At 49.1% G+C, this 22457-nt stretch overlaps 1 protein-coding gene across 3 annotated transcripts in view; it reads right to left on the bottom strand.

Annotated features, from left to right (window-relative positions):
* The window catches only part of ELMOD3 (ELMO domain containing 3), a 162843-nt gene that overhangs the window by 104791 nt on the left and 35595 nt on the right, over nt 1-22457 (bottom strand). For all 3 annotated transcript variants that reach the window (XM_029604179.1, XM_029604180.1, XM_029604178.1), the window contains 2 exons: nt 20652-20729; nt 13153-13222 (listed from right to left, as the gene is read on the bottom strand). In XM_029604179.1, the coding sequence (XP_029460039.1) occupies nt 13153-13222; nt 20652-20729 (148 nt within the window). The remainder of the gene's footprint in view (nt 1-13152; nt 13223-20651; nt 20730-22457) is intronic.

The following is a 22457-nucleotide window of genomic DNA, read 5'->3' as shown; positions in this document are numbered from 1 at the left end:
TTATCTCCCCCTTCCAGCAGATGGAGTCAGAACTTTGAAGGATGCTTCCTTATAAGGTAGGGAACCCTCTACTAATCCTCAGTATGGAGTATATCAAAGCAAAGAAGAAAACCAGGATGGATCAAGAACAATAGAATTAAGTAACAAATAACAGTGTGCAATGGGCACAAAACAGTGTCAAACAACAAATTTGCAGAATGAACCATTAACCAGCCAAAGGAAAAAAGGCACTGAAGAACAATTTGAGCAGAGAGGCAATCCCAAAACCAATAAACAGTCACGGAGGGCTTCTGGACTGATCCTTGGTACTACAGGAACGAAAATTAGCAGGTAAGGAATCATTTTCTTTTCCCTGTATGTACCAGGATCAGTCCAGACAGTGGGATGTACCAAAACTTCCCTACGTGGGGTGGGCCCCAGAAAGCCCTGCTCGAATGACCCTAGAGCCAAAGGAGCCAAAAGTAGGTGACTATATGTGTAGATGATAATGACGAGCAAAAGGTATGTAACGATTTCCAAATTGCCGCTCGACAAATCTCCTGGAAGAAGGTGAGACAGGTTGAACCACCACGAAAGACTGTCCTTGGCTCCCTGCAGGAGAGGAAGGATGGCTTGGAAGTCCCGAGACACCGGCTTCCAGCAGGAGAGCAAGGCGCGCTGTAAGGGACGCATATGTGCAAACGCCCAGGGGACCAGATCGATGGTGGAAGCCATGGATCCCAGGACCTGGAGGTAATCCCACACCGTTGGAAGCGAGAGACCGATGAATCGCTGTATCTGAGCTATGAGTGTATGAGCCCTGTCCGGGGGCAGACACACCTTGCCCAGCGCTGTGTCGAAATGCGCCCCCAGGAAGTCGAGACTGAGATGGAGAAAGGCTGCTCTTGGCAAAATTGACCACCCAACCAAGGGAGTGAAGAAGCGTCAACACCTTGTCGACCGCCCGGTGGCACTGGGCTGAGGACTTTGCCCGAATGAGCCAGTCGTACAGGTATGGGTGCTCCAAGATTCCCTCCCTCCGGAGAGCGGCAGCTACTACTATCATCACCTTCGTGAAGGTTTGAGGAACGGTCGCAAAACCAAAGGGTAGAGCCTGGAACTGGAAATGCTGTCCCAGAATCTTGAATCGCAGAAAATGCTGATGTGCTTGGAGGATGGGAATGTGTAGATAAGCTTCCATCAGATCCAGGGAGACCAAAAATTCTCCGGAGTCTACCACCTATCACGAAGCGCAAGGTTTCCATCTGAAAGTGGGGAATCTTGAGGGCCCTGTTGACCATCTTGAGATCCAAGATCGGGTGGAAGGAACCTTCCTTCTTGGGGACTACGAAGTATACTGAATAATGTCCCCGGCCTACTTCCGGAGGGCGGGGGGGACCAGACGAATCGCTCTGAGAGCCAGAAGCCTGTCGGGTGTCTGCCGGACTATGAGTTGTTTCTGGACTGGGCCACATGGAGAGAAGAAGAAGCTGTCTCTTAGCGGCCGAGCAAATTCTAACGCGTAGCCGTGTCTTAGAATATCCAGGACCGACTGATCTGACGTGATGTTGACCCACTCCGCGTAAAAAAGGGAGAGACGTCCCCCAATCCTGGGGATCGGGGAGTGGGCCGGCATAGTTTCATTGTGAAGACTTGGAGGACGTCCCCTGGGCCGGACCAGAGCAGGGCTGTCTTCGGGCACGAAAGGACTGAGTCCAAGATTAAGATTGAGAGGACGGCTGACGAGGAGCTGCAGTCCTTGCCTGGCGGAAATGACGTTGATTCCTGAATCAGCTTCTAGTGGAATTAAGCGACCTAGAAGAACAAGGGCGATCCTCTGGCAGTTTGTGTACCTTATTCTCTCCGAGGGACTTGATAATCTGGTCTAGATCCTCCCCAAATAGTAGCTTGCCCTTGAAGGGTAGGGATCCCAGCTGCGACTTGGAAGAAGAATCCACCGACCAGTTGCAAAGCCAGAGGAGGCGTCTAGCCGAGACTTCAGAAACCACAGATCTGGCCAATACGCTCAGAATGTCATATAGAGCATCTGCTCCATATGCTATGACGGCCTCCAGGTGGTCTGCCTGAAGTGCTTCTTCAGGAGGCAACTCCTGGGAGCTGAGCAGCTGTTGAAGCCAGCGAAGGCCTGCACGCTGAGTGAAGGAACTACAAATGGCCGCCTGGACCTCCAGGGCGGACACCTCGAAAACACTTAAGATAAACTTCCAGCTTTCAATCTTGAAGATCTCGCAAGGCTGCACCACCCGTTACTGGAATGGTAGTTCTTTTCGTCACCGCTGAGACTGCAGAATCTACTTTGGGAACCTTAAGAAGCTCTAGGAAATCATCCGAGAGGATATAGCTTATCCATGGCTCTGCTGACCTTGAGGGAGGTCTCCAGAGAATCCCATTCCCTGGATAACAGTTGAAGGAACGTGGGATGGGAAGGAAAGGACCTACATGGCGGACGTAGGCCAGCCAGAAGGGGGTCCCCTTTCTTCGCTGGTGGATTAGGCTCAGGCAGGTCCTGAGGGGCCTCAATGTCCAATTCCTGTAGGATATGTGGAATGAGGGGGTCCAGCTCATCCCTCTGGAAGATCCGCAGGACTCTAGGATCATCCTCTTCCAATTGAGCCGCAGTTGAAGGTTCATCCAGATCCGGGTCCTGCTGAGGAACGGAGAGCTTGAGGTGGTCGGAGGTACCCCGTTCCTGGGACCGCTGACCCTTAGGCACTCCCCACGGTCTGGGCACTTCCCAAGACCTCAGTGGAATCAGCCATTCTGGGTACCTTAGGAGGAGGAGGTCCCGCCAGAAATTCCTGATGCTGGCCCATTCTGGCCAGGTAAGCATTGTGAAGCAGGAGAACAAAATCCGTGGAAAACTGAGGTGGCCCCGATGGAGAAAGAGTGGGAAGCTCCCCTTACGGAGGAAAAGGCTCCAGAGGTGGAACGGGCGTCAAAACCGGCGGCTGAGATGAAAAAGGAGTGTCTTGCTCTTCTCCTGTTAGCGCCGGAGCAGCGAGTCTGGAGACAAAATGGCCGCCGTTCCCACAGTCAGCGGGATCGGGGCCGGCCCCTGAGCGTCGAGGTGTGCCAGAAGATGAGAACCGGAGCGGCCCGGCGGAGAGGGTCCTTCCCCACCAGGAAGGCAAGCTATGCAAATCCCCTAGCAGGAGAGCCTCGACCCGGGCTCTCCACAAGCACAGTACCTGGACGAACGAGGCATGGGGATCCCTGATGGAGCCGTGAGGGAACCAGCTGTTCTTAACGCGAGAAACAGACAGGGTTTAAAGCTGCGGGAAAAAACCTCCGCTTCAGCCTGTTCTTCCTCACGCTCACCAGGTTTGTGGCTGTAAGAAGCGGGTAGTAGCCTCTGCTTCAGTCCTGCTCTCTCTCTATCCCTCAGTGACCCACAGATAGAGGCACAGAGGAATAACGCCTCTCTGTGCCGGCTGCCCCGTGGAAAACGGCGTCTCAGGGGCAGCGGGTCGGATAGCAGCCACAGGGGGAGAGGTCAGCACCTCCGACTTGCACCCCGGAGAGAGGAAGAGAGGAAATAACCTGTCAAAAGGAAATAAAAACAAACTTACCCAGACAACAGAGATGGGAGGGATGGGGAGAGCTGCAAATATAGTACTGCCTGCAAGCTATACAATGCTCCCACTAAAACAGGAGCGGAGGCTACTGGAAAAGAAAATACTGAGGATGGTCGAAGATATGGCATCTGAGATTCAATGCCAAGAAGTGCAGAGTCATGCATATGGGGAGTGGAAATCCGAATGAACTGTATTCGATGGGGGGGGAAAGGCTGATGTGCACGGAGCAGGAGAAGGACCTAGGGGTTATAGTGTCTAATGATATGAAGTCTGCGAAACAATGCGACAAGGCGATAGCAAAAGCCAGAAGAATGCTGGGCTGCGTAGAGAGAGGAATATCGAGTAAGAAAAGGGAAGGGATTATCCCCTTATACAGGTCCTTGGTGAGGCCTCACCTGGAGTACTGTGTTCAGTTCTGGAGACTGCATCTACAAAGAGACAGAGACAAGATGGAAGCGGTACAGAGAAGAGCGACCAAAAAGGTGGAGGGTCTTCATCGGATGTCATACGAAGAGAGATTGAAGAATCTAAATATGTACACCCTGGAGGAAAGGAGGAACAGGGGTGATATGATTCAGACCTTCAGATACTTGAAAAACTTTAACGATCCAAAGACAACGACAAACCTTTTCCGTCAGAAAAAAATCAGCAGAACCAGTGGTCCCGAGCTGAGGCTCCAGGGAGGAAGACTAAGAACCAATGTCAGGAAATATTTCTTCAAGGAGAGAGTGGTGGATGCCTGGAATGCCCTTCCGGAGGAAGTGGTGAAGTCCAAAACTGTGAAGGACTTCAAAGGGGCATGGGATAAACACTGTGGATCCATCAGGTCTAGAGGAAGTGTATAAAGATGAGGCAGCAAAACACTGCACGGAGCGGCAGTAGCCACAGAGGCATTCACGGAGCAGGATGCCAGTGGCCAGTGGTTGGTGTTCCACCTTCACGGAGCGGAAGGATGGAGGCCTGCCATCTCCATATTTAAAAAAAAAAAAACAGGGGTGGGCAAGAGTATGTAAAATTAACGAAGAGTTCATAAGCTATAGGTACTACCAGTTATTAGGCTTATTCAATATTTGTTGATAGATAATGTGGCTTTCAAACCATACTTCACTTTCAATACATATCCAACATAGCTCTCTGCTTCAACAGCAGGGGAGAAGAAAAACTAATACTTCACGCATATCCAGCATAGCTCTCTGCTTCAACGGCAGGGGAGAAGTAAAACTAATACTTCACGCATATCCAGCATTGCTCTCTGCTTCAACGGCAGGGGAGAAGTAAAACTAATACTTCACGCATATCCAGCATAGCTCTCTGCTTCAACGGCAGGGGAGAAGTAAAACTAATACTTCACGCATATCCAGCATAGCTCTCTGCTTCAACGGCAGGGGAGAAGTAAAACTAATACTTCACGCATATCCAGCATAGCTCTCTGCTTCAACGGTAGGGGAGAAGTAAAACTAATAGTTCACGCTTATCCAGCATAGCTCTCTGCTATGGCAGGGGAGAAGAAAACCAACCAATAAGGGCTGAATAACAGTCTGGGTAAAACAAATAAGCATGGGTGTAGCTTGCTTATTGCGGCGGTTACTACCCCTAACTAATCAAGCATGATATTTCACTTGGATGCAGCTCCATCACTGCTCTCTGCATTAATGGTGGGCGTGAAAGGGAAGTAGAACCAAAGGTTACTAGGAGCCAAGGGAAACAGATAAGTATGAGAAAAAAAGAAGTGTGAGGCTTGCTGGGCAGACTGGATGGGCCGATTGGTCTTCTTCTGCCGTCATTTCTATGTTTCTATTAGTAGAGAGTGCACTACCTTATAAGGAAGCATCCTTCAAAGTTCTATCTGACTCCATCTGCTGGAAAGGGGAGATAACCCACTGTCTGGACTGATCCTGGTACGTACAGGGAATGAAAAGTTATCTTAATAAAATGTGACCAAGAGATGTGCACAATATTACAAATTTGATTTAAAAAATTAAACTTTAGAAACAAGTAACAGAAAGGGACCAAAAAAAAAGTAAGACTGATTCCTTCCTCCATTCCTGGCTCTATGGGCAAAAAAACCCCCAAACAACCAATCGTAGAAGTTTCACAGGCAGTAGTTTGGCCTGGTCATCAAGGCAACATCAGCTTTTCAAATGGCTACACTGTAGTTAGAAGCAAAAAGATACAGATTTTAAGCCATCTATTAAAGAGTAAAATAAAGTTTGGCTTTGGCTAAGTGATTTCTTATTTGTTCCAGCTCAAATTTGAAACAGGGCTGGGATCCTGGCACCATGAGCTTTTATGTACATCTATGTTGGATCCTGCCCACGAGGAGCGCGAGCAGGCTCTTACCTTCACGGCCAGTCGGGCCGATGATGCTGCTGCTTCTCTCTCCTTGAATCAGCTGGGGCCGTCCCCGCTGCTGTTGCCATGCGGCCGGCCCCTCTGTTGCTGTTTCTGGCTTCCCCCGACGTGCTGCTGCGATCCCGGGACCTTCAGCCAGCAGGGTGACCGTCCCTGCCGGTGCCTGCTTCAACCCGGGTCCTCACCCGGCAGGGACCTGTCCCTGCCGGTGCCTGCAGCCTCTCACAACTCCCTGCAGCCAGCACTTCTCTCTTCAGCCTTGCAGCGTGGAGCGGTGCCTGAAGCCTGCTACAGCTCCCTGCTTCCCCTGCAGCCAGCCATACCTCTCTCTGCTTCTTCCTGCTTCAGTCCTTGCGGCTGGGAGCTGCTCCAGTGACCTGCCTTCACCCAGCTCCAGCCCAGGGCTGCTCCGCTGCTTCCCTGGGCCTTCCACGTGGCTGAGGACGCCACCAGCTTCCAGCTCTTCGCTCCAGCTTCCTAGGGCGCGGGCGCGTGCCTCTCTGCTCCTCTTCAAGGGCCAGCCAGGTGTGGCCCCCTGCTGACCCCTCCCTGGGCGTTGTCCACCTCAGCTCTACTAAAGGGCTCAGCGTTCAGTCTGTCTTTGCCTTCGCAAGGAGTTGGTCACTCCTGAGATCCTTCGCTCCAGGAAGTCGTCCGTGTTCCAGCACTTCTGCAAGGTCCTGTGTTTCTTGTTCCCTGTCGGAGCTCCTCGTCCAGTCCTGATGTCTGCCTTCTGTTCCAGTCCTGACGTCCGCCTGCTGTTCCAGTCCCAAGGTCTGTCTCTTGATCCAGTTCCCGTGTTCCAGTCCTGATGTTACCTGATGTTCCAGATGTCCATGTTCCAGCCCTGAGGTGTGTCTCCTGATCCAGTATCCGTGTTCCAGTCCTGATGTTTCCTGCTGTCCCAGATGTCCTTGTTCCAGCCCTGAGGTCTGTCTTAGTCCTTGTTCCTGACCCTGATGCTTTAACCTGCCTTGAGCTGCCAGGAGTACAGCGAATCTGCCTTGAGCTGCCAGGAGTGCAGCAACCTGCTTCTTCCCTGTGCTCTCCCGCTCTCAGCGTGGTCCGCGACCAGCCTTCCAGGACTGTGTAGGGCGCGCATGGGACAGGGTGGTCCGCGACTCAGTCCCGCGGGTGGTCTGAGTAGGGCGCCCTGAGGGACAGTGCCCATGTCTTCCTTCAGCCCTTGTTCCTGAGTCCATCTCTGTGCACCCAGTACCTTGTCCTGAGTCCACGTCTGTTCCTGCGTCCACCTCTGTGCATCCAGTACCTCGTCTGGGCCTGAGTCCACCTCTGTGCATCCAGTACCTCGTCTTGAGTCCACGTCTGTGCCTGAGTTTTCGTCGTTCCTGAGTCTCGTCTGAATCCATGTTCCAGTCTTCGCTGCCCTGGCCTCCATCCGGCCTGCCGCTTCGTGCCATACCCTGCGGCAGGTCCGAAAGGGCTGGGAACGGTCGGAGGACTGTTCACAAGACCAACATTGCGTTGTTGGGTCTTCCAAAGCGTGCAGGTCCGGAGGAGGGCCTGTCTTCCAGTCATCACTCCAGCCTTGCTCCTGTCCAGCCCATGCTCGGGCATGCCACACCTCCCGCGGCACCTCCTCGGAGTTCCTCTGGGGTCGAGCCGTGGCCCAAGGACACACATCTCCCAGGAGTGGGATCGCTCTCCTAGCGCTCCACAACACATCTACCTGGTAATTTCCCCCTATTTTAATAGACCCACCCTCCCACTGTTCGAGTCTGGCAACTGCAGCAATAGTGTTGCTGGGAGCTATGCACCAAGGCTTCTTTCAGAACCCTGTACCATGGGCTCTAAGTCCAGTCATCAGGAGTTGCCCTTATTGAGGACCACAACTCTCCATCCCAGAGGCTGTGAATACTGTCTTCACAGCATCCCCAGCTGGCTCAGATTGCAGAAGATCTGAGAAAAGATTTGAAAATCAGAGACCTTCCACATGGAAGAGCAAAACCATGTGCCACTGAGTCAGCCAGATTTGTAGCTGGGGGTTTCCACTTTTTATTTATTAAATGTCATATATTACACAAGAATAACTTGTTCCAGAAAATTAAGGCATACATACTCTGAGAAAAAAAATGAAAAAAATAAGAATCAAACAAATGCTATTGGCCCATCACTAAGGGGAGATCCAAATTAAAGTCCTAGTCTTACAGGAAATAGGAAGAAAAGCAGCATGAGAGACATAGCAGATTGTTCTAATTATTGAACAAGCAGCTTACGGGAAAATTGGTTCTTGCCTGCTAATTTTCTTTCCTGAAGTACCACAGATCAGTTCAGACAAGTGGGTTTATCCATCCCTACCAGCAGATGGGGGAAGAACTAAAAAGGTTTTCAGGCACTGCTACTTAACTGAGAGTGCCACTTGCAGTCCCTCAATGTTTCTCTGTCTCCAGCAGATGGTAGAGGTGCAAACCTGCAGTCTGGAGTTTCAAAAAAAAAAGAGAAAATAAGAGTAAGGAGATTTCAGTTCCCCCCATGTGTTAGGTTCCTTCATGGGCCATCCCTAGGGTACAGCAGGGCAAGCGGGAGGTTGGTGATCCCTGTTCTGGCTCAGCCTTTGTTTTTGGGGTTTTTTTTGGGGGGGGGGGGGGGGGGGGGGGGGGAAGGTGAAAGCCAGCAGTCCTGGTTCTCTCACTCCCTCTAGGCCCCTGGTACCCCCAGCACTCTGCCTCCTTCCAGAAGCAGGGAAGTATTTTGATTTTATTCCCTGTCCTGGTCTCTGTATGTGTTTCTTTAAGTTAAAAAAAAAAAAAAACACACAGGAAGGCAGTAGCAAGAGTAGGGCTGAGGCAGCCTTTTGAGCGGCTGACTCCTTTCTTTGCCAGGAGGCAGGTAAGGGTGAGCGGGGTAGAATTTGTTTGTCCGACAGGACTAGGTGTCTTTTCAGCACCAGACATCGCAGCTGTTAGTTTGCGTTGGCAGGGGCTATTTTTAGGCCCGATTGCGCCGGCATACCGCCTCTCGTGCAGTGCAGCAAAGTTTGTTGCGGCTGCAGATCAAAACTGGCTCAGCTCAATTAGACTGCATTTTTCCTAAAATGCACTTCAAGGGCTGGGACCACCTTGGGACTGGGGGGGGGGGGGGGGGGGGGTGAGGGAGGTGGCATGAGCAAGAGGTCAGTTGGGCCAGTTCTGGAGATCCCTGGGGTCAGAGGAGCCGGCAGCCATTTTGTTTGCACATGCTGGAAAAGCTGCTGTTTCACAGCCTTGGACTCCCCTCCCCCCACTGTGTCCTGCTGAGCAGGACCCTGCTGGTGGCAGGAGAAGAGATTCAGGGGGACACGGATCAGGACCCTTTCAAATGAATTTGTCCTCCTCCTCTTCCATAAGGCCTATTTAGGCAGGAACTAAGAGGACTTTACCCAGGAAGTCCTGGGCGGTCAAGAAGTATAGGGGAGGATCTGGATCAGCACATGAAGCAGTTGGGGGAGTCGAAGGGTAATAAGTTATCTGAGGACAGGAAAACCCTCAAGAAGTCCTTTCCTCCATGAGCTCGGTTCCGAGATGTGGTGAAGAGGTTTTGTGCTGCCAGGAGCCATGGACCGATGGCGCAAAAGCAGAATTCGGGCAGCAGTCCTTTCAAGCCCAATTCCTTTCTTCGGAAGCTTTCGGAGGGAGGCTGTCCCTCCTTTACGAGAAGTGGATCAGGATCACGTTGGACCAGTGGGTCCTGGAGGTGGTAAGAGACGGGTATGCATTAGAATGTTCTCGTCCGTTCAGGGATGCTTCTGTAGTCTCCTGCTGCATCTCCTGGTACAAGCAGGAGGCAGTTGTGATACTTTGCAATGGCTGTAGCCCCTGCACGCCATTGAGCCAGTGCCCCCTCAGGAGAGGGGGCAGGGTCGGTACTCCGTGTACTTTATGGTGCCCAAAAAGGGAGGGGACTTTTCAGCCCATTCTTGATCTGTAGAAGGTCAATGCTGCCCTCTGGGTGCCACAGTTTCAGATGGAGACCTTGTGCACGGTGATAGCGGCAGTGTGCAAAGGGGAGTTTCTGGTGTTGTTGGACTTGACAGAAGCCTATCTCCATACCCCATTTGGGTTGAACTCCAGAGATTCCTGAGGTTCATAGTCCTGTGGGAACATTTCCAATTTCAGGCCCTTCCCTTTGGGTTGGCAACAGTGCTGCGCATGTTCACAAAGGTGATGGTGGTAGCGCTCAGGAAGGAAGTTATCCTGGTGCACCCATACCTGGACGTATGGGCGAAGTCGGAAGTGAAGTGATGTCGCTCAGTCCAGCGTGTCCTGCAACTCCTGGATTCATTGGGCTGGATGATGAATCTGGCAGAGTCATTTGAAATTGGCCCAGTCATTGAAATATCTGGGGGCGCACTTCGATACCCGGATAGGGAAGGTGTTTTTGACTACAGAGAGGGTAGTCAAGTTGCAGAATCAGGTCCTTCGTCTGCCGGTTCCCAGGGTCTGGGATTATTTACAGATCCTGGGTTCCATGGCTTCCTTGCTGGAATTAGTTCCATGGGCCTTTGCTCACATGCGTTCTTTGCAGAGGGCTCTGTTATCCCATTGGAATCCACTTGCAGAGGAGTTTCAGCTTCCTTTGCTGTTGCCGGAGGATGCCAGGTCCAGTCTCTCGTAGTGGCTGTCGCGGCACAATTTGGAGAAAGGGATGGATCTGGAAGCGCCTGACTGGGTGGTGGTGACCACCGATGCCAGCCTCTCTGGTTGAAGGGTGATTTGTCAAGGGAAATCGGCCTAGGGTCAGTGGTCAGAGGAGACAACCTGGTCCATTAATCGGCTGGAAACCAGGGCAGTGCGCGAAGCCTTACTGGCATTTCTCATGCTTATTCAAGACAGGTCTGTGCAAGTGTTCACGGACAATGCGACAACAGTGGCACACATCCATCATCAGGGCAGAACGAAGAGTTGTCTGGTAGCGCTGGAGGCGCAGGAACTGTTTGTTTGGGCGGAGAAATATCTGGTAAGAATAGCTGCTTCCCATATGGCTGGAGTGGACAACGAGCAGGCGGACTTCCTCAGCAGACAATGTCTGGATCCATGGGAGTGGGAGTTGTCAGCGGAGGCCTTCGCCTTGATTCAGGCCAGGTGGGGTAGACCAGCGGTAGACCTCATGGTGACTCCAGGAAATGCGAAGATGGATCAGTTTTTCAGTTGCAGATGGGAGGTCAGCTTGGAGGGCATCAACGCTCTTGTTCAACCTTGGCCGACTCATCTGTTGCTGTACGTGTTTCCACCATGGCCTCCTCATAGGTTGAGTGCTATGGCACACTGAGCTTTATCTGGGAACGGTGATTCTGGTGGCAACCGACTGGCTGCGCTGGCCATAGTTTGCAGTCCTTCATCTAACGGTGGACGGTCCCGTTCCCTTGATCCATCTCTGTCAGGGTTGTTGAGGCAGAGACCTGTATTTTCAAACCGGATCACTTCTTTCTAGCAACTTGGCTTTTGAGAGGCGACGACTCCGCTGAAGGGTTATTTGCAGCCTGTGATTCCCTCCTCTGGCAAGGCGGCCTTCTGCATAGTTGGCGTATGTCAAAGTATGGAGAGTGTTCGAATCATGGTGTTTGCAGAATAAGGTGCAGCTTTTGAAGGTGGAAGTTCTGCAGATTCTGGCCTTTTTGCAAAGTGGCTTGGCTAAGGGTTTGGCCTATAATTTTCTTCGGGTTCAGGTGGCAGTCTTAGGGTCCCTTTGAAGTAGGATTCAGGGAAGACTGTTGGTATCTCATCCATATGAGGTTCATTTCCTCAAGGGGGCAAGACATCTGCGTCCTCCAGTTCGGAAGATTTGTCCAGCATGGAATCTGAATTTAGTTCAGGTGCTGTGTGTTCCTCCCTTTAAACCTGTTAAGAGGGCTTTGTTAAAGGATTTAACCCTGAAGACTGTTTTCCTGGTGACTATCTGTTCAGCTAGAAGGATTTCTGAGCTGCAAGCATTGTCATGTAGGGACCCTTTCCCATGCTTTTCGGAGGAGGGGGTTTCTTTACATATGGTTTCTTCTTTCTTGCCTAAGGTGTTTCTTCCTTCCACCTTAACCAGGTGATCGAGCTATCGACCTTTCCAAATTTGTCAGCGGATGCTCCTATGGTGAGGGAGCTTCACTTATTTGATATGCAACAAATTCTTTTGCGATATCTTAAGGTGACAAGTGCCTTTCGGAGATCTGTTTATCTGTTTGTCCTGTTCAGTGGAACAAAGAAGGGAAATAAGGCTTCCAAGGGTACTACTGCACGATGGTTAAAAGAGATGATAGCTTCGGCTTACATATGTAATGGCTGGTCGGTGCCAGAGGGGTTGAGAATGCATTCCACTAGGGCACAGGCAACCTCATGGGCAGAGTGTCAATTGCTTTCTCCATAGGAGATTTATTGTGCAGCGATGTGATCTCTTCACACTTTTATCAAACATTACCATTGGATGTATGGGTGCTGGAGGTATCTTTTGGAAAAAGCGTGTTGCATGCGGATCTTTTGAGTTCCCACCCAGACTAGAGGGGCTTGGGTACATACCACTTGTCTGGACTGATCTAGGGTACAAACAGGAAAGGAAAATTGGTTCTTACCTTCTAATTTTCTTTCCTGAAGTACCACAAATCAGTCCAGAGACCTATCCCAATCTTTCGAAAGACTTCCTCCCTTCTGGATGTTGCTGAGCTGGTATGTGATATACTCAGTTTAATGATAAGTGTACATAGTTTGGTATAAGTTAAGGGGGGTCTAGTTTTCAGGGGGCTCCAACTTTAAGTCTCTGTTCGCCCAAGGGTTTATTGGAGTTTAAGGTAGACATCTTGCTTGGGTACAGGGCAATAGTGAGGGACTGCAGGCGGCATTCTCGGTTATGTAGCAGTACCTCAAAGTTTTGTTCTCTACCTCCACCTGCTGGTAGGGATGAATAGACCACTTGTCTGGACTGATCTGGGGAACAAACAGGAATAAACACCCAACACCTTTTTAGAATCCAACAAAAACATGCAACTATGATGGCTAAAAATCTCATTTAACAGCATTTAAACCAATATACATTTATAAGGAAACTAATGTAAACCACACACCGAGTCAGATTTGTGTTTTTTTCAAATACATTAGTGCTACATGTATTAATATCCAGTAGACTTGGCCTATCTGAATCAAACGTACTTGCCATCTAACATCACTGGACAACTATGGGAAGGAGGAAGCCACATATGCACTAAACATGTGTGGAGTTGTGTGGAAGAGAAAAGGCGGCTTACCAGCTTTTTTCTGTTCATTCTCACCAGCCACCAATGCCTGCAGAAGCCCATTCTGTTTCAGAACAGAGATCTAAGAGAGAGGTTAGCAGTCACATCTTAAGTAGTCTTGCAAAACAAACACATTGTAAGTACCAAAAATGTGACAGTCATGAGTCCTGTGACTAAGGGGATTTTGGTCTAAGAAAACCATTTGTTGGTGTTTGGTTATGGGTTGGTGGCCAGTAGTGATTTTTTTCAAGCTGCGAGATGATGTTCTTCAGTTGGAGGGAAACTGATGGGATACAGGATGCTATTATTTTTCCTTTATATGTGTTAGATATTGATTATATTTTGTGCTATTTGCAGCAATAATAGCCATGAGTCATTTAAGATAAGGGTCAACCAACTTTACACAGCAAGATGGTGGGGTTTTTGCCCATTCTTCTTGGCAGAAGAGCTCAAACCCCAAGGGATATTAAAACAAAATTTGTTTTATAGCCTTCCCCCAATCTGTACCTTTTAGCAGCAATTTGTTTTGCAAGTTTTGACCTTTGTTTTACATCCACTTCTACAACAAACAGCTTGATTCTTCATCCAGGAACATTTGAGTCCGCTCAGCTACTGTGACTGGACATAGGTGGGCTCTATTTAACTTATTATGGGCCATAAGGATACATTTCCTTACCTGTTAATTTCATTTCCATTAGTCCTGCTACACCAGTCCAGCCATGACAAGTGGGAAGTACTAAAGCTTCATCCACCCAGGTGGGAGGAAGCAAGGGCTGGCTTCAGGGCCCCTGCTTCGAACACTGTATCCTCCCATGCCATAACATCCAGCTGATAACGTTTCACAAAAGTGTGCAATGAGGACCAAGTGGCTGCTCTGCAAATATCAGCGGACACCAGTGCCTGCACTTCTGCCCAGGATGCTGATTACGACCTGGTGGAGTGTGCGGCACCAATTCCGGAGGGCATTTGACCTACAGAAGGTAAGTTAACTATCGTCTCCTTTATCAAAGGAGCCAAAGTAGCCTTAGAGGGCAATCTCCTTTCCACTATCCTCCTAAAAGGAGAAATATCTGACTTGTGGAAATCATTTGTGACCTTCAAATAGTGCAGAATGATTTGTTGCAAATCCAAGCACCTGAGGGAACAAAGCTCAGGTCTGTACTCTTCCCGAGAAAAAGCTGGGTGGGATATTGACTGATTGATGTGAAAAAACAAACTGACCTGAGGGAGAAAAGAGGGCACTGGGTAAAACATCACTGCATCTGATCAGATTACCAGAAACAGGTCCTGACAAGAGAGGGCCTGAAGCTCCAAGACCCATTGTACAGAACAGATTGCAACAAAGACATTTTCAAGGACAAATATTTTAAAGAACTCTGCTTCAAAGGGACCCCAGTTAGGGTTCTCAAAACCAGATTCCGGTCCCACAGGGGAACAAATAGGCTGGAAATGTGAACGTAGCCTCTTCACACCCCCCCCCCCCCCCCCACCCCAGCAGGAAATGGGGGACATCTCTGCAGCGGCAATGGAGAAACTCTCTATGGCCCCCCGGTAACATGCCAGAGCCGCTACCTGTACCTTCAAAGAGTTCAGGGCGAGTCCTTTGTCCAAACCGCCCTGGAGAAAGGCTAAAATGCAGGCAACCTTAGCACGCCAGGATGAATCCAACCTAGTATGACAGAATTGCTCAAACAGGCACCAGACATGGATGTAAGCCAAGAAAGTAGACCATTTCCCGGACTTCATAAGAATGACATACTAGGTCAGACCAAGGGTCCATCAAACCCAGTATCCTGTATCCAGAGACCAACCAGGTCACAAGTACCTGGCAAGTACCCAAACATTAAATGAATAGATCCCAAGCTACTAATCTTTATTAGGAACTTATCCAAAGCTTTTTTAAAAACCCGGCTATATTAACTTCCCTAACCACCTCCTCTGGCAATGAATTCCAGAGTTTAATTATGCGCTGAGTGAAAAAGAATTTTCTCCAATTTGTTTTACATGAGCTACTTGCTGTTATGGTTGTGAGGTGTTTGAGTGGATTCTTGGGTACTGTGGAAGCTGACCACGCCCATGGGGAGGAGCCCCGTGGGGAGCCACAGTACTGGGCTAGACTCAGGACGCACAAACACTGAATTGTCTATTATACAGCAGATGTAGGCCACCAGAGGTGGCAGTAGTGAGCAGGTTCTGAAGTAGCAGTCCAGGGACCCTCGGCAGAGGGACCCTTCTCACCAAGTTGATATAGGGAAGTTCCGGTGTAGTTTTCCCAGACAGCAAAGCTGTAGATGAGCTAGACAAAGTTATATTACTCACTAGCTGTTATGTAGAAGGTTTCCACCAGGCAGAAGTAGTTGGTTCCAGGCCCGGAGGCAGGGAGAGCAGGCCCTCAAGGAGCGAGTACCTGATCCCAGTAAGGCACCTGAAAGAAGAGGAAGGGCCCCAGAGAAGCAGGTACCTAGGTTAGTAGTTACCCTGAAGGGCAGAGAGAGCTTCCAGCAGCTGCACGGAAGCGGCAGAGCAGCGTAGCCGGACAAATCCAATCTGTTGCTAACTCAATTAGCTAGCAAATGAGGGCAGGCTAAATACCCGGATGCTGTGACGCCACTCGAGGGGGGACGCCCCCGAGGTTCACGCCATAGCTGGAATAAAGATGTGGGTAGCGAGCGCGCACCCTAGTAGGCCCTTGGGAGGAACATGGCGGGAGGCAACGACATAGCTATTCCGGGGACACCGGAGAGGGTGGCTTGCAGATGTGGCAGTAGCCATTTTCCCAAGGTAAGCGGGAGGAGCCGAGAACAAGGTGAGGCATACGGGGCAAAGCCGTCTGAGACCGACGGACGCAACACTTGCTAACTTCATGGAGTGTCCCCTAGTCCTTTTATTGGGTTGCCATCAGATCCAGCTGAGGACAACCCTACTTGCAACAAATTGCATGAAATGTCTCCTCACACAATTCCCATTCCTCAGGATCTAAACTATTTCAGCTGAGAAAATCAGACTAAACATTCTCCAATCCCACAATGTGAGCTACAAGTAACAGGGCAAAGTGCCTCTCTGCCCACAGGAAAAGAAGAGTTGTTTACAGTGAGACCTCGTGGCTCCTGATGCCCCCCTGATGATTTACATACACCCCACTGGTGGTGGTGTCTACAAGGATGTGAATGGCCCTCCCCCAAATCAGTGGGAGGAAATGGAGAGCTAGGCAAATCGCCCTGTCTCCAACTGGTTGATGGAGCACGAGGCCTCCTCTGAGCACCAACTCCCCTGACCCACCTAAGCCTGAAACTGCGCTCTCCAGTTGGACAGCCAGTGTCTGTGGTGACCAGGATCCAAGCTGGAGTGATAACACAGACTCCCATCAACAAATGGATGGGATTCAGCCACCAGAGCAGTGATCGATGCACTGAGTTGGAGGGAGTTGCACTCCATAGTCCTGCAACTGCAGGCACCACTGGGCCAGAAGAGACACCTGGAAAGGTTGCATATGAATCCTGGCCCATGGAACCAAATTCAGAGTCACCACCATTAACTGGAGTACCTGCAGATAATCTCAGGCAGAAGGGATCAGTGACTCCAGGAAAACCTGCACCTGACAAAATCTTGTGCACCTGCTCGTTGGTGAGAAACACTTGACCCACTCGCATGTCAAACCACACCCCTAAGTACTCTAGGGACTGAGTGGGCTGCAGGGAGCTCTTGGCAAAATTGATGACCCAGACCAAGTCTTCTAAAAAATGAACCACTAGATGGGGCACCCGCTGTGTCTCTTTGCAAGACGGCACTCAAATTAACCAATTGTCAAGATACAGGTGGACAGTGATTCCCTCAGAGCACAGAGCTGCTACCACTATGACCGTTACCTTGGAGAAGACCTGTGGTGGTGCTGTGGACAGAATGAAGGGCAATGCGTGGAACTGAACGCGTTCCCCCAGGACACAAATTCAGGAACCTCTGATCCACATCCCAAATGGGAATATGTATATAGGTTTCTGACAGGTCCAATGAGCGTAGGAACTCTCCCTGCCGGACCATGTCCAGAGCCAACCGCAACGTCTCCATATGGAAGCACGGGACATGAGACAGAGATTCACACCCTTGAGATCCAGAATAGAGTGAAAAGAACCATACTTTTTGTGAAACACGAAATAAGTGGCATAACATCCTTGGCCCTGCTACAACTGAGGCACGGGCACCATTGCCCACAAAAGTTGTAGCTTCAGTAGGGTCTCGTGGACTGCCCACTTCTTGACCAGAGCCATACACAGGGAAACCATGAAGGCATCTCCGATGGGATAATGCAGGTCCAGGCTGTAACAGAGAAAGATTATCTCCAAGACCAACTGATCACTTGTTATATGGGTCAATTCCCTGTAGAACTCCTGTAGATGGCCTCCTACAGAAGCTAAAAGTGAGTGAACCCAGGGAGCCTCAGGAAGCAGCTCTATCAGCTCCTGAAGAAAGAGCAGAGTTGCCTCTCTGCCTTCTAGCTCTGCAAAAAGACTCACCCTGGTCTTGGGGGCTCTCAATATAAGGTAGAGGTGGCCCCAAAAAGCTGCCTTCATGGGCAATACCACCGCAAAGCTCAGAAATGCCTGCAACCCCCTACTGCGTCTATAGAAAGATTGGCCCTTGTCCTCCAGACACTGGGGCTTAGGATCGCTGAGATTCTTAACAAACTGATCAAGATACTCGCTAAAGAGTAGCCAGCCCTTAAAAGGCAACTTCCCCAGCCATATCTAAGACCAGGAATCAGCTGCCCAATTGCACAACCATAAGAGCGATGCACCCCGGCCAACAAGGCCACCAACCTGGTGAAGCTCTGCAACAAGGTATCTGCCAGGAAAGTCACAGCAGACTCCATCCTAGCTAACTCCTCGCTCTCAGGGAGCTGCTGTACCCAGCGAAGGAGAGCCTGGATAAATAAGACTGAGCAGATGGAAATCTGTACCACTGTAGCCGAAGTGACAAAATTATCTAAGGGGCGGCTTTCATCTTCCTATTCTGGGGGTCTCTGAGCAAAGCATCCCCCTCCACCAGGATAATGGTGCACCTGTCATCACCGTGACCAACGGATCGACCACCGGCACTTGAAAAAACATCTGCAACACCGGAGGAAGAAGAGGATAGCGTCAATGTAGAAGACTGACTCCTTTTAGGCCTGTCTCAGGGGACTCCCAATTCCACCAGCATCATCTCCTCCACCTCCAGATGGAATGGAAAGCCAGTGATAGTCTTGCATTTGACTTTAATAATAGCCTCCTGTGGCTTGAACTCCTCCAACCTGAGGCACAAAACCACCTGCTCAATCAATCCGCTTATTTCATTCCTGTGAAATAAGTGGATTACCGAATCATCCTCCGGGTCCAGGATCATGCTCCCCTCAAAAGATGCCAAACTATCCCCGGCACCTCAAGGGCTGGGCATGCCCTCGTGACAGGGGCAGAGGACGAAGGAGCCAGAAGAAGGCCCGCTGTTATGTTAAGGTTAGCCCCTCAAGCTCTTCCCTCTGTCTCACAAAAGCAAAAAGGCCTGCTGAAAAAAAATGAAAAAACTCCGGTAAGAAATCTCCCTGGGGCACCCAGCAGCAACCCCCCCCCCCCCCTCCAATTGAAGGGCTCCCCAGAGAGCCAGAATCAAGACCGGAGGTACCCAGAATTTCTCACCCGCCTTTGGTGTCTCCCCTTGCTCAAGACCCAATCACATGGGAGGTCTCAAAATGGCTGCCGCCTCAAATGACCATGTATCAGGCCCCTCCAAGTGCTGCAGGCCCAAAAAAGGAAGCAGGAAAGGAAGCAGGCACTAAGCCTGCTATGGGCAGTCACCAGGGATCTCCCTCGTGCGTGCACACACCCAGTAGATCGGGCTCTTCAGCAGCGGCATGAAGCAAGCCCCAAACTTTGCAGTGACTTGCTTCTCAGATGGGCTTCTCAATGCTGCTTGCACCCAAGCAAAGTACTGCCACTTCCCTAGACCGCCGCCGAAGCTAACTGGTCCCCTTCTGGTGCTAACCCACCTACCTCCACATGCAGTCTTCACCTGCCGGCAACCTTAACACAGGTACAGTGCAAACCTGTCCTTTTTTCTTTTTGTAAAGGACCTATCCTGGCTGCCAAACGCGATAGAAAGGAGGAGGGAAGGAGTGGGGGAAGGGTCGACCAGGAGAGGACAACAAACCAAGGGAAAAGAAACACCCTTCTCAGAATTCCAAATTAAAATTAAAACAGACACCACTTAGCTGAAGTTGCCTGCTCTGTCTTCTCCTCCACCCCATCTCAACGGCTGGGAGTGTACAGACAGGCTCACACTGCTGGCGTATGGCAGTGACCTGGCCCAGGGGGTCTGATCTCTGATCCAACGTAGAGCTGTTACACCACCCAACCTTACTATCTGCTGGAGACAGAAAATACTTGATCTCTGCTGCTAGATCCCCCGCCCCCCCCCAAAGTAGTGGGTGTGATGTCACTGTGGAAATCAGTTTAGTCTGCCTCCATCTTCTGGTAAGAGGATATAACCCACTTGTCATGGCTGGACTGGTGTCCCAGGTCAACATGGAAGGCAATTTTTTTGCTATGACAAAATGTGTGAAGTTGTTTGCAATAAACACTGGTTTGATTTTTTTTTTTTTTTACAGCATTACTTTTGGAATATTTCTTTAATTGTTCTTTCACAATTAAAGTGTACAGTATGTATGTGGGGCTGAGCTCCGATTTCCATACTTTCTTCCTCCATTTGTGGGGAAAAATGGGTACCAGAAACTCAGGCTTAGAAGAGTGTTTAGGCTATTGAATCTACTCCCTAACAGGCCAAAGTCCAGGGTCAGTCAGAAACTTCACATTTATGAAGGGAAATAATTTTATTAAGGTCCATTATCCCACTACCAGTAATGCAGGAATCCCTCTGAAACCTGGCAATTGTTTGGCCACCTAGTAATGAAAATTAGTAGCCAGACCAGTCCTGTAGTCACCATTTATCACTGGAAGTTGAAGCATCAGTATGAAGTAACACACATAGCATCACCTACCCATGAGTATGTGTTACAGCACAGGTGGGTTTTGAGTCTATTAAACCAAGGCACAGTTTCAAACGTACTGGTAAGTAAATAGTACAATCCCTTGACCACTCAGCAGCACCTATTGAATCTCAGGCAGTCAGGATCACTCAAGACTCACTTTCTGAAAAGGGAGAACTAGCAAATAAATTTGCAAATTATAAAAGAACCAACTACTCTGGATTCAATCCTGAGTTTTGGTTCTAAATGGCACATGATTTAGAAACTGAATGGTTACATGCTTCACAAGCCCTAACAGTACAAGACAAGCATCATGTGATCTATATCAAGAGAAGGTGACAGAATTGTTGACAGCTGCTAATACTGCAATTTAGGAAAAAAGGTACAATTTTAAGGTTCATTGAGTGAATGGTTTATATGCTCTTCTGGTTCTGTCTGAACACTATTTATAGAAGCGTAAATACCAGAGTGTCGCTACTATAGTGGATATACATACCGGTACGGATTTAATGGCTGGAAGGAAGCTCTTGTAGCCTTTAGATTGGTGGGGATCCCGATCATTTGAATCTCTATCCTGAAGAAAGAGTGTATCAGAATCTGCAGCACCACTTGCAGGTCATGCAAATCCCTCCCCACCTCACCCCCATCATTTAATTTATTAAAATATATCGCCTAACACTGACAGTCTAAGCGATGTACAAAATAAAACATTCCCAGATAACATGTAAATATAAAAGAAAACTTATCAAAAACATTTACATATTAAAGTCGTAATTCACAGCATAGATACTTTTCGCAGGACCACCAATAGCAAGAAACAGATCCCAGCTTTCTAATGCAAAGCTGTAGCATAACACCAGAAGGCAAGCTAGCTGATAATTCTGAAACCTCCAGTTATGTACCAGCCCCTCCTCCACTATGAATGTTCTATAGGGCAGAGGTTCACAACCTTTTTTCCATCATGACACACCTAACAGATGTTGCTCATGTGCATGACACATTGCACACTAACTATACTAAAAAAAAAACCCCTAAATATTTTGTTCAAAATGATGCACTAGAAAGATAACATTCTTTAATTTCAATAACTGTTTATAAAATATCATTATTAAATGTTATTTTTTCACAAAAATGTTAATCTTTGCTTACTGCATCAATGAGAAATCTGGGACTGATATGCAATCTCATGCATTTCACTGTCAACCTCAGAAAAATCCTGACCTCTCTGGAGTTTATACAGAGCAGAGTTAGGGAGTTTCCCTTTCAACTCACCATGCAAAAATTATATTCAAATTCTGCTATCCCCTCAGTAATAGTACTTCAAAATCCCTTCCCTGTCAGTCACTTTGTGAAATAACAGGAAAATCTGCTAAAAAGACATTAGGAATTATATAGCATACCAGCCACACCATAAGAGCACTAACACCCAGGACCTGAACAGCAACAACCTGGCCTATGAAAAAGCAAGACTGCAAATATAGAACACAGTACACTTACTATTGGAAAAGAAAGCAAGCCAGACTGCTCTAGATTCCTACTACAGAATCTACATCCTAGTTAGCAGAATCCCTCACCTCTGTCAAACATGCAGATTGATTCTTATATAAAACACAAAATAAAACCATAAATTATAAACAAGCTTAGAGAGAAAAACCATCTCCAAGAAGCCGAGGGGGTGGTGTGGCGGGATGGCAGGGCAGGAGACATCATGCCTGCAACATTTCTGGCTTGGATTGGTGGTGGCACTGATTGCCAGGGTTGAGGGAAAAGCAGAAACAGGGAGTGGTGATGAGGAATATTAACTACCAGCTACTTACTCTGCTCTCTCCTCAAGCCGCGAGCACATGTGGCTGTTATAGAAAGCATAGGCTTGCTATGTCAAATTTTTGGTGACACACTGGTTGAGAACCACTGCTATAGGTCAAAAAAAGATAAGATAAACGAGGTGATAAGGCCCTTGGTGAGGCCTCACTTGGGAGTACTGTGTTCAGTTCTGGAGTCCATATTGCAAAAGGGACAAAGACAGGATTGAGGCGGTCCAGAGAAGAGCGACTAAAATGGTGTGGGGTCTGTATGAGGAGACCTATGAGGAGAGGCTGATGGATCTGAATATGAATACCCTGAAAGAGGAGGTGCAGGGAAGATATGATACAGAGCCTTCAGATACCTGAAAAGTTTTAATGATGCACAAAAACTTTTTCTGATGGAAAGAAATCAGTAAGAACATAAGAACATGCCATACTGGGTCAGACCAAGGGTGCATCAAGCCCAGCATCCTATTTCCAACAGTGGCCAATCCAGG

Source organism: Rhinatrema bivittatum, chromosome 5, assembly GCF_901001135.1.
Source record: "Rhinatrema bivittatum chromosome 5, aRhiBiv1.1, whole genome shotgun sequence".
Classification (NCBI taxonomy): Eukaryota; Metazoa; Chordata; class Amphibia; order Gymnophiona; family Rhinatrematidae; genus Rhinatrema; species Rhinatrema bivittatum.
The sequence above is the reverse complement of the archived record's forward strand: the minus strand, read 5'-3'. Positions and strand labels throughout refer to the sequence as shown.